The sequence below is a fragment of the Aquarana catesbeiana genome, linkage group LG12, assembly GCF_042186555.1.
Source record: "Aquarana catesbeiana isolate 2022-GZ linkage group LG12, ASM4218655v1, whole genome shotgun sequence".
Taxonomy (NCBI): Eukaryota; Metazoa; Chordata; class Amphibia; order Anura; family Ranidae; genus Aquarana; species Aquarana catesbeiana.
Genome location: NC_133335.1, coordinates 195,110,787 through 195,123,560, shown reverse-complemented (window position 1 = coordinate 195,123,560; position 12,774 = coordinate 195,110,787). Strand labels below are relative to the sequence as shown.

General features: G+C 43.0%; 1 protein-coding gene across 1 annotated transcript in view; it reads left to right on the top strand.

Annotated features, from left to right (window-relative positions):
- Positions 1-12,774, top strand: part of PIGU (phosphatidylinositol glycan anchor biosynthesis class U) — a 45,543-nt gene that overhangs the window by 24,010 nt on the left and 8,759 nt on the right. The window contains exons 5-8 of the mRNA XM_073606372.1: positions 757-866; positions 7,242-7,342; positions 8,218-8,315; positions 8,395-8,549. Coding sequence (XP_073462473.1) covers positions 757-866; positions 7,242-7,342; positions 8,218-8,315; positions 8,395-8,549 — 464 coding nt within the window. The remainder of the gene's footprint in view (positions 1-756; positions 867-7,241; positions 7,343-8,217; positions 8,316-8,394; positions 8,550-12,774) is intronic.

The following is a 12,774-nucleotide window of genomic DNA, read 5'->3' as shown; positions in this document are numbered from 1 at the left end:
TTCTACTTAAAAGATCTGTGTGGCTTCATGCACAGATGTCTATTGAAGTCGCAGCCGAAATCGGCAAAAGTAGTGCAGGAACTACTTTTGCAAATCGATGCAGCTCTGCAAAGTTGGCGTCGCATCGATTGGAACAGTGGCATTGCTGGCAATAGGCTGTGACTTGTCATGCGCTTTGACCTGTCAAATCGCATGACAAATCGCTCCAATGTGAACGAGTGCTTAAAACTACTCTTGCAGAGGGGCTTCTCCCTCACTGCCAGAGATAAATGCTATTTTTTTTGTCTAGGGGAACAATCAAAAAGCACTTGAACTTGCAATATCTTTCGCTTCAAGAACGGCCAGTGCTCTCATCCCTTCAAAGCTCCAGGTTCTGGGTGGGCCTTTAGCATCCTCACCTACAATGCACGACTGCTGGCCCTGCATTGTACGTGATGATGTCAGTGCGCAACCAACGGGTGGCTCACCAAAGAAGTGGTTTCAGGGGACTGGTCATATAGAGGGGAGAAGTCTGCGAGGACGTAAGTAGGTATAAGTAAAACTGCATTTTAAAATATCCTAGACAAAACAAGCATGTAACATTTGCAGAGTGGGAGAACACCATTACAAGGGTATTTTTTTGCATTTTCCCTGGCGTTCAGCTTTATATGAAATTATTTTATTAAAGTAGACCTTCTGTTTTAAGTCATTGATTTCTGTTATGGTCATTATCAATATTATTGTGTATTTAATGACACATTGTTACTTTCTTCACAGTTCAAGCAGCAGAAACTGTACTTGGAACTTAAGAAGTATTCACCAGGAGCTGCAGAAATCCTCAGAGTACCGACTGAAATGTACTATATTCCACTAAAAGTGGCAATATTGTAAGTCTTTTTCTTTATATAGTGCTGACCTGACCCAATTCTGCCTGGTCTGTGCAATGTTTTTTTACAGAGAAGCCCCAACCCTTCTCTTCTTGGTTCCCCCGCTTGCGCTCGTACGCTCTGACCCCCCCCCCCCCACCCTTAGAGAAGCACAGAGCGTGGCCCCGCCCCACACTCCTTCCTCACTTGCTGTGATTGACAGCAGTGGTAGCCATAAAGAAGGCAGAGACCAAGGAGAGCTTCTGCTCTTGTGAATATTGCTGGATCAGGCTCGGTAAGTATTAGTAGGGGGGGAATGAGGGGGAAACTGCACACTGAAGGTTTTTTACCTTCATGCATTCCACACAGGAATTTAGGGGGAATTTTCCCAACATGACAAAGACAGCGGTAAAAAGTTGACATCTTTTGCACATTCCATCTAAAACGTGAAGTAGATTGAAATCCTATTATATTTTTTATTTTTTATTTTTTTGTATGGTTTTTTTCGTTTATTTATTTTTCATCTCCGTGCTGCTAATTTTCTCTATCCATTTTCAACCATTTCCGCTCTACATGCTGTTGCTCAAGCGCTGGCAGCACATCATCATTGCCTTTTACAGATTTTGTTGATGGCGAGGCCTTCACAATGTCGGCATTGCTGTTTGTAGTCTCTCTCTATCATGTGATAAGTTGGCAATGCAGAACCACAATTGGAAGATCATTGTCTTCACTTAGCAGGAAGTGCCTGAGCAAGGACGTTCATGGCAGCATCACCGGGTTCTTTTGCTTCACATATTAAAACACCCACATAACATATTTGCAGCAGCAAAGCGGGATGGCTTTAACGGTCTCACACCGCTCATATGTTTCCATGGGAGGCAGAAGTTTCTTGTGTACTCCTAGTACAGTGACCGAGCAGTCGAAGGCGTCGCCTGATATCTAATAATTATCTGGAGTCAGCAGGACTGGCTCTTGATCATGTCACCACTGTGGCAGCCAATAAGTATTTACATGATCGGGTAGACCTTTCTGCCCCCTCCGAGCATAATAGCCCAGTTTAGGCCCCAATCACACTTGTGCAACCTGTCCTGCGACATGGGACTGCAAAGTCGCATAACAAGTCGTACCCCATGATTTCCAATGAGTACCATTCATATCTGTGCAACTTCAAAGTAGTCCCTGCACTACTTTTGGTTCAACTTTGATGCGACTTGATGTCCATAGACCTCAAGATTACACAGGCATTGCTTAAAGTTACATCAAAGTCGCATGTCTTTCAGGTCGAACAAGTGTGAATAGGGCCTAAGGCTTTACACCATAGAAACGCAGTCCAGATGCTTTTCTGCGTGTGTTTTTTTGATGCAGTTCAGTGCACCCCCCCCCCCCTTTTTTTATTAACCTTAAATAAGCACTGTGTTTTTGATGCGTTTTACTGCGTTCCAGTGCAGGAAAAATGCAGCATGTTCTACTTTCTTTTACTGGAACTGCAAGCACTGGTGTGAACTATGCCATTGAAAAGCATACAACCTACTTTCCATGCGATTTTGGTGCAGAAAAAAAAGGCACTGGACTGCATGTGGTGTGAACCGGCCCAAAAGGAATGCCAGGGCTGGGCGGAAAGGGGTTAACGTGAGGTTTTAGCGATTGGATTTAGAGGTACGTATGGGTCATACCGGCCCTGCTTGCTTCCATCCCTGTAATGTGTGGGAGACTCTAGAGACAAAATTTTGCCTGCTTGTTTCTATGCATATAATGAAAATGAGTAGACCAAGAGACGTGTGTGTTTGTTTGAAGGCATAGGACTCCGGTATTTCAATGAACCTGATGAATGGCTTAAACATCTGGCTGCAATACTTGGAGTCACTGACCCAAAAATAGCTTGCCGCAAGAGCCGTCAGAAGCCTAATCTGTATACTTTTCCCAGTTGATCACTGAGTATTCAAGCCAGGCAGTTTGTATTTTCAGGTGAGGTCAACGGCTGCTTCCATATTTCTCATATGACCGGTTTTTATTAACATACCAATCTCCACCTAGAGCTGGATTTTCAGGTTTGAGTAAAAAGTTAACAACTACACCTTTTTGGGTTGTTTGTAACAAAGTATGGGCCATAGCAACATTAGAGATGTCCCCTGCCCTGCAGTCTCTCTATAGCACAGTTCTGTAACAATACTGCTGTTTAAGTCATAAGTATAACTAATTCAGGGGCAGGTTGTAGGGAAGCAAACTGTCAGCATAGTCAGTACATTACTAGAGACCAGTGTGGATATAAGTTGTCTGGGAGAAACAGTATATAGAATTAACCTAACCACCAGGATATTTTATATAATTACAAAGTAAATTAAAATTAAAAAGTGTTGGAGCTCCTGCACCCAATTACTCCTATAGCCTAATACAAAATTATTAACCACTTCATGGCAATGCCGTTTTTTGCTATTCAGCACTGCGCTACTTTAACTGGCTATTTTTCTTTCATGCAACACTGTACCCAAAGAAAATTTTACATCATTTTTTTTCACACAAATGGAGCTTTGTTTTGGTGGGATTTGATCACCACTGTGGTTTTCCTTTTTTTATTAAAATGACCGTACTTTAAAAATCGTTTGTAGATGCTCTAACTTTCACGTAAACCAATCAATATACACTTATTGGGAAATGGACATGTAGCAGAACACATCTTGGACAAAATTTTTAGAAGTACAATATAATAAGTTACAAAGCCATCCACAACTCTGCCCCCAGCTACATCACTAGCCTAGTCTCAAAATACCAACCTAATCGCCCTCTCCTTTCCTCCCGGGACCTCCTGCTCTCTAGCTCCCTCATCACTTCCTCCCATATCTGCCTCCAGTACTTCTCCCGAGCTTCGCCCATCCTCTGGAATTCCCTTCCCCAATCTGTCAGACTGTCTCCAAATTTATCCACATTTAGGCGATCCCTGAAAACTTTCCTCTTCTTCAGGGAAGCCTATCCTGCCTCTATCTAACAACTGCACTATTTTCTCCATTAGCTCATCCCCCACAGCTATTACCCTTTTGTATAACTTGACCTTCCCTCCTAGATTGTAAGCTCTAATGAGCAGGGCCCTCTGATTCCTCCTGTTTTGAATTGTATTGTACTTGTACTGTCCTCCCTAATGTTGTAAAGTGCTGCGTAAACTGTTGGCGCTATATAAATCCTGTATAATAATAATAGAAGAAATCTGATTTTTTAAAATTTTTTTTGGGATATGTTCTATAGCAGAAAGTAAAAAAAAACATATATATATTATATTATAATGCAATAGTCCGGCAGACATTCTGACACAGTGGGGAGAGAGACTGACTGACATCACCAGTGACACAAATATGGTGATCAGTGATAATACTATACTAATGACACTGGCTGGAAAGAGGTTAAATGTGTACCTAACAATGTGTAATGTGTTCTGATTTCTTTCTAAATATCTTTGTTTCTTATCCCTGCTTTGCTGGGGGAGGGGAGGTGGGGTGCACATGCGTGCGCCCTAAACCTTGAAGCAGGCAGCAACATCTGGGTACGTCATTTTGCCTGCACGGGCCGCCTGTCTGCAAGTGGTTATACTCTGTTTTGTTTGTTTTTTTCCAGAAGTTATGTAGACTGTATTAGGCATACATGGTCCATTTTTAACATAGCTGGGCAGTAGTAGAAGCTCTTCCGCTGATTTGTAAAGTCTTGTTTTAAAAAATAACAAACATTTTATACTTGCCGCCTCCTGTGCAGTTGGTTTTGCACAGAGCAGCCTGTATCCTCTTCTTCTCAGGTCCCTCTTCGCTGCTCCTGGCCCATCCCTCCTTTGAGTGCCCCTCAGCCAGCAGCTTGCTACAGGGAGCACCCAAGCCGAGTCAGAGCTCCGTGTATCCATTCCGACACGGGGCCCCGCCCCCTCTCTCCCCTGATTGGCTGGCTGACTGACTTTGACAGCTCTAAATTCTGGTAATCTGGTTTATTTTAAGGAATGGAAGTACTTCCGTCTAGGGTTGTCTGTTTATAAAATGCATTAGGATAAAAAACCTTCTGCCTTTACAACTCCTTTAAACAGTTTGAAAAAACTACATGTACCAGGAATGTAGCTGTTGTATTGGTTGTGCTCTCAACCAAACTGTCAAACTATCAAATAGCTGGAGTCATAACTGATCACATGTGCAGCACTATGGCAGTTGCAGATCACACAGAGACTAAGATGGCAGCTTCCTTGGCTGAAAACAATAGGAGGGTTTAGCGCCACATTAACAATTTCTGCTTCCCTAACAGTACGGATGTTTTAACACCGAACTAAACCCATCGATCGGTTTCCCAAAACTGTTAAATTCAAGGCATGCTCTGAATGATAACTGTCAAGGCTGTTTGGGCTGAACTGTCAAGCCTTCAAATGGCTGAGGTCATAACTGATCACATGTGCGGCACCATGGAAGATGCAGATCAAGCAGAGGCACTAAGATGACAGCTTCTTTGACTGTAAAGGGTAGGAGGGCTTAGTTCTGTTTTAATCTGATTATATTCACATACATATACTAGAGCTGCTTGATTAATCATTAAAAAATCACGATCTCGATTCAATGCTAATCAGCTATTTTGGCAATTCTATGTAAACCGCGCAGAGCCGGGCTGACAAAAAAAAGCTGACAAATGTTTATCGGCTTTCCTTAGACCCCATTCACACAGGGGCAACATGACTTGCAGGTCGCCTCAGCGAGGCGACCTGCAAACGACTGCCCGGGCGACTTGCAAAACGACTTCTGTATAGAAGTCTATGCAAATCGCCCCAAGTCGCCCCCGAAGTCGTACAGGAACCTTTTTCTAAGTCGGAGCGACTTGCGTCGCTCCCCTTAGAACGGTTCCATAGCACAGAACGGGAGGCGACTTGTCAGGCGACTAGGTCGCCTGACAAGTCGTCCCTGTGTGAAGGGGCTCTCAGCTGGAGAGAGAGAGAATAAATACAATGTATTTTTTAGTTCTTTTTAGATCAAAGGGATGAACTCCGGTCTGTAAATTAGGTTCAGTTTAACCCCTTAAAGACTTATAATAACTTTTTTTTTTTTTTTTTTTTTTTCAGCGAGAACGTGGGGAAACGCAGTTCCAGCACCTCCACAACTGAATGTATTTTTTGGCAAGGATTGCTGGGGTGTGCTGGAGGGTCTATTGATGCTGGCTGCTGGGGATCTGCTGTCATTGTTGGGAGTCTATTTTTGTGTGAGGGGTCTATTGTTATTGGGCAGGTCTATTGTTGCTGGGAAAGATCTACTATTGAGGGAGAGGTCTACTCTTGCTGGCTGCTGGAGAATCTGTTGTTGCTGGTGGGGTCTATTGTTGTTGTGGTATTTTGTTGCGGGGGGGGGCATTGTTCCTGGGGGGAAGGTCTGTTGTGTGGGGGATCTATTGTTGCTGGAGGGTCTACTGTTGCTGGGGTGGGGCCTATCAAATTCCAAATTTGTTTTCCTGGCGACTCACTAGACATTGGCCAAGGCCTGGTGACAACAGTTTCTGAATTTAGCCAAGGTTAAATGATGACTCAAAGGGACCATGGTGCAAAAAAAGCTCACCTCTAGTCTGAATGACACACATGCTAAATTTGAGGGAACTTTGGACTGCTTATAATGACTATTTGAACCTGGACTGCTTCTTACTGATTACTTGATTAACTTTGTGCAGCTTTCAGCTGTGGACATGTTGGTGTATCCTGCGGGTTCCCCCTCCTTCCTTTTTCTCTTTCTGCTCTGTGCTCCTTTTCAGTTTTGGGCTCCTTTGGTCCTGTCATCTCATCTCCTATATTGAGGGTGGGCTTGTTAAATAGCGGGTGCAGACCCCCGTGTAGTAGGGCTGTTCCCTTGGCATATGCATTCCCACAATCCAGCTTTGATTTGCCTTCGATATCTTTGCAAAAAAAAAGCCACTGCCCCAGCTATAACTGGCTATTGCAGCAAGCTGCATTGGAAGGCTACATATGTTAGAAAGAAGGCCAAGGATAAATCCAAGGAAAACTCCAAGCTCACTTACCGACCAGCCCGCGGACAACTAAATTAACCTGTCTAACAGTATGTGTTAAAAAACCCTGTTTTTAATGCATACTGTTAGGTTCATTTGGTTGTCCATGGGCTGGTTGATAAGCGAGCTTGGAGTTTTCCTTGGATTTATCCTTGGCCTACTTGTCCACTCCATTTTTCACCTCCTCATTTGTACTCAGTTTTTTTGCACGGTTATCTTGTACTGTTTAAAATTGTCGAAAAACCTTAATAAACATCTTTCTAACAGAACATATGACTACCACAGGGGTAGAGGCCAGAGGTTCAGAAGGTTGCTCATGCCTATATCCCCTGGATCTATTTTGAATGCTTTACCAGTGAAAAAGCTGAAAATTAAAACAAGTTTGTTTTCTTGCAGCTACTTGTTGAATCCATATACTATTTTATCCTGCGTGGCCAAATCTACCTGTGCCATCAATAATGCAATCATTGCCTTGTTTATCTTGGCTACTGTGAAAGGTGAGTCTCGTTTGTATAGATTTAACTTTTCTGGGGGCTAATATAGGAAGAAAAATTCTTGTTGACCATAGGCAAGTTTTTAGAATCTTTGCTTTCTTTGCTGAGTTTCTAATTAACCTTTTCCTGATTTAAGAAAAAAATAAAATAAAAATGTGCATTTTATTGAATATTTTAATTGAAGACTACAGATCATCACAGGGGTGCAGTCCACAGGCTTCTGCATTGTTTACATCTCAACCCCAGGTCTGTATGGAGGTACAGACCCCTACCATTATGGGGATGCAGAAAAAAATTGGTGGACAGCAAGTGTGGTGCCATCAGCCACTTGTAGCCTAGCTCTGAGGAAGGGGGTGCGCCCCCGAAACACGTTAGCTGTACCCCGTGTTATGGGCATGTCCATGCATTGTTTTTATGGCCTTTTGTCAGTTGCATTTTGTGAGTACCCACTTTTATATAAAACATTTTTATTATTAAATTATCTTTGGTAATGCACTAGGTGTGCGCGCCTTCCATTTCTGTTTTTCTTGTATCACCGCACTAGTGTTCTATTGAGATCTGTGAGTCCCTCTGCCGGAGTACAGATGGGACTTGTAGTCTTTCCATTCCCAGATTGAATTTGTAAATGAACTGTGTTGCCACACACATCCACACCAAATTTAATATACAAATGGAAGGTTGCAGGAGAGGTAGCCTGCTATTCAGGTAAGTGGGGGGCAGTTTGATGGTAGGGGGTTGGGGAATGTGACCATATTTAATATTACACCCTAAATGTGGATGTAAAATGAAACCTGGTCACAAAGGTAGACCGGAGCAGTCTATTCTACATTTTAGTGTTTAGATTTTACCACTACTAACTTTTGTCTGGTTTTCCTTAGGTAGCCCGCTTCTCAGCGCTGTGTTCCTGTCATTGGCTACATACCAGTCCCTGTACCCAATCACACTATTTACTTCAGCACTCCTCTATCTACTGCAGGTACCCACTTATACCATTATACCCAAAGTAACACAAGCAGATTAAGCTGGTACTAACACGTATGTTTGTTTTATTTTAGAGACAGTTCATTCCAGTGAAGATGTCCAGTAGGGATTTCTGGCTTTTCACTTTTCAGTATTCATCGCTGTACCTGGGCTGCCTCACGGTTTTAATTTGCCATTCCTTCTTCTTGTTAAACTCTTGGGACTTCATCCACTCCATTTATGGCTTTATGTGAGCATCACATTTTTGTTTGCCTATGCAATATTTACTGTATTAAAAGAGGAACTAAACCCTTCTATACTTAACAGCCACAGAGGCTGCCTCCTTGGCCTCTGTTCAAACTGCAGCTGCTGCAAATGTAATCAGTTTTGGCTCCGGCCGTTTGATGACTTGACAGTTCAGTTGAGAGCAAAAGCAAATAACAATTCTCCTTCATGGCATGCCTTGAACTTAACCTGGGGGTTATGAAGTGGACATGGCACTGCTTGTTTAAAGTGAGCCCAATTGTGTGTGTGCTTTTTGTGACCGCACCTAAAATTGATTTGGCAGTAAAGTGACAAGTGCTATGTTATTACCTATTCAACATATTTGATTCATAGTCGTGCAAATGAATAAAAATAGAAATATATACAATTCATAGACGTGCAGTCAGATAAATGTAAATAACAAAATGCAGCGCTGGGTTAGTATAAGGAATACATGTATCCCCATATGAAGTGAATAATGAAAAACAAAAAGTATTACCCAAAGGTGCAATACAATACTGATAATACGTAATAAAGTGCAAATGTGCAATACAATAATGAAAAATGAGCAAATATGCAATTCATATGCGATTAGAAAAGCCGCAAAGATTAATCTCATATGAATTGCATATTTGCTAATTTTTAATTATTGTATTGTACATTTGCACTTTATTATGTATTATCAGTATTGTATTGCACCTTTGGGTAATACTTTTTGTTTTTCATTATTCACTTTATATGGGGATATCTGTATTCCTTATACTAACCCAGCGCTGCATTTTGTTATTTTCATTGCTTTTTGGTGCCCAGTATTGGGGTTATAGTGCTTAGCTGCATGGTATTTTATTCAATTATTTTCATTACTCTACTCTACTCTACTACTAGTACATTTTAATGCACCTAGCGCAGATATAATTTTTATTTTTATAGATATATAAATGCAAAAAATTAATGTATAATAATGGCAAAAAGACTTAATGTCAGCACAAATTAAAAAAAAACTAATGCCACAATTGGAAATAAAATCATATGACATTACAATCAAATAACAGGTGTAGTCAAAATTATATTCAAACCAATATTTGAATATACAATAAAAGGAACAAGTGCGGTATCCACAGTGATTTATTATTCCTTATATAAATCAGAAACAAGTGGCAAGTGCTAGAAAATAATATAAGTCTGTAACGTAGTGCTGTGTAAAATCACAAATAATGCAGTGTGCGGGTGTCTCCACATGTGAACCCCCCCCCCCTTTTTCTTTTTCCACACTTGCCAGAAAACTTTCCACTTTAAGGGGTAAGCGGCACTCACAGCACGCTTTGGCTGTAAATAGGATCCAGATCCAAGGCTTTCCCTCTTTCCTCCTTAGCTCATCTGCCCATCAGCCTCATTCACATGCGGTATCCGAACACACGTTCTCTTCTCGCAGCTTCCTGGTACCCTGTCATGTTCAAATGACCTCCAATGGTCATTGGAAGGCGACGGCGTACCAGGAAGCTGCGAGAGTAGAACAACTTGTGTTCAGATACCACATGTGAATGAGGCAGATGAGCTAAAGAAAAAGAGGGCCTCTGTACTCGTAATCGTTAAAAATAAATAAATAAAATGGTATTGGTGCATCCCTAGTTTGCACAACTATGAATCAAATATTTTGAATAGGAAATAAAATAGCACTTGTGACTTTACTGGCACATTAACTTCAGCTGCGGTTACAAAAGCGCGCATACAATTGGGTTCACATTAAGCAAGCAGCGCCACATCCACTTCATAACCCCGCCTGAACCCCGACTCTACCACAATAATAGTTCCAGTGGAGGCAGCAGCTTTAAAAATAGATTTATTGTTTATTTCCACTTTTTTTATCCTTGAATTTAACTGTTTTGAGGAAAAAAGTAAAGCGGAAATCCTCAATTTAACAGTTTTTTTCTTTATCGTACATCACGGGACACATAGCACCATAATAATGACTATGTGGGTTATACACTTACCTTTAGGTGATTGGACACTGGCAACCAATAGTAAGAAGGTTCCATCCATATAACCCCTCCTATACAGGAAGTACCTCAGTTTTTTCGCCAGTGTCTTGAAGGTGATGGTCATGGCTGTTGAAGCTCTTCAAATTTCTTCAAAGAATGTCCCACTGAGGATGTTATAATCGGATCCATTCGGATGGCATAACAAAGCTAAAGTGGATGGTACCCGAACCTTGGTTCAAGAATGAGGTGTTGCTTGTAATGTGTCCTATATAGGCGCTGGACCCTTGTTAAGTTGGTATTCCTGGTCAATCTTGCCCAAGGTAAACCAGAAAGGGTGCTTTACAGGTCCAGGGGTGTGGACCCCAATATATGGGGGACCCGGTCCCTGAAGGTCCTTAGAGGCGCTACCTGCCGTGATGGGGGAAGATTGGGCTTGGTAAGACAGGCCCTGCTGCTTGGGATGGTAAGTACTCCCTTTGGGATTTTATATTTATATATGTATTTCCCTTTGTAACTGCTGGTATAAACCTTGAACCTGTGTCTAAGATTACAGAAGGCCGGTTTTGGCGCGCATTTTAAATTCTGTCGTGTGCGCGCCGCCGGCGTGTGTGCGCGCCGCCGGCGTGTGTGCGCGCCGCCGGTGTGCGCGTCGCAGGTGCGCCGCGTGTGGTAGGCGTGCCGCCGATTGCTGATGCGTGCGCTCACTCTCAAGCTAGTGCTTATAGGCATGGAGCTCCTGGTGTGCGCAAGGACAAACACAGAGCGATGTTTGGCACGTGAGTCTGGTGGTCTTGGACACAGTGGTGACAGGTTAAAGGCTGGTTATAGTTTGGGAGAGTACTCCTTTTTTATTCCTCGTGCGTAAGCAATGTCTTCCAGAAAACAAGGTATAGGGAACAAGGCAAGCACAGGGGTAAGAGTCCCTCAACAAAAAGCAGGAGACCAACCCCATGCTGATGCAGCCTCAGTTTCTCCTGAAAGATCTGCGGCATCTGTCCTGGCTGAGCCATTGCACTTGTCAGACATAGTGGCCACTACCAATGTACCTGCCTCGGCTTATGTTACAAAGGAGGATTTGGCATCTGCCTTAGCAGGCCTTGAGGGCAAAATAGCTAGCATGATTGCCTCTGTAACACGGGGGGGGAGGAAGCGTAATAGATCTCCCTCCCCTGAGCCTGGGCCAAGTGGAGAGTCACTAGAGCACCAGGACTCTTATAGCCAGATGAGTCCAGGTGATCTGGAACCAGAACGGGCAGAGGATTTGGAAGAAGTGGTCATAAAGGACCGAGAGGAAGGAGAGGCTGAAGAATCCTCGGGTGAGGACTCTGGCTCTGAAGAGCCAATTTCAGCCTCCCATTCCCAAAAATTGTTTATCCAATCTCTAATGGAGATGGTACGAATTGGGTTTAAGTTACCCCCGGTTCAGGAGTCTCCACTCTCCTGTTCTACTTTGGGATCTTTGCGACCTCCGTAAATTTCCCAAGCGTTCCCTTTGCATCCGTTACTGGAGCAGGTGGTTTACGCGGACTGGGAGCACCCTGACAGGATATACTTGCCTCCAAAACGGTTTTCTGTCTTATATCCTATGGAGGAGAAGTTCAGGAAAAAATGGAGCACACCCTTGGTGGACGCTGCCATACCTTTTGTGAATAAAAGTTTAACCTGTTCAGTGGATAATGCCCAGGTATTCAAGGATCCGGCTGATAAAAAGCTAGAGTCCTTATTAAAGGCCTCCTTTTCGGTGGCTGGTGCAGCAGTTCAGCCAGCAGTCGCAGCGATTGGGATTTGCCAATCCCTAAAGGATCGCTTTAAAAAGTTGGTAAAGAACATACCTTGCCATGAGGAATCTGCTGAGGAGTTATCAGAGATCCCTCATGTTTTGTGGTAGACGCATTGAAAGACTCAATCCAACAGATGTCTCGTTTTGCGTTACTGTCAGTTCATATGCGCAGAGTATTGTGGCTAAAGAGCTGGTCTGCCTAGACGCCATGTAAAAGGCTACTCGCAGCTTTTCCATTTCATGGAGAGTGCCTGTTTGGTGAGGATCTGGATAAATACATCCAAAAGATCTCTGGAGGAAAGAGTGCCTTGCTTGATATTAAAAAGAAAGGGAAGCAACCCTCTTATAAAATTCCTAATGCTCCAGGACCTGGTGCCTCTTCCCCTAAGCGGTATTGACGGCTTCAGCCGTCTGGGTTTAAAAGATCCCAGGGTCAGAAGAAACCCTGGGCT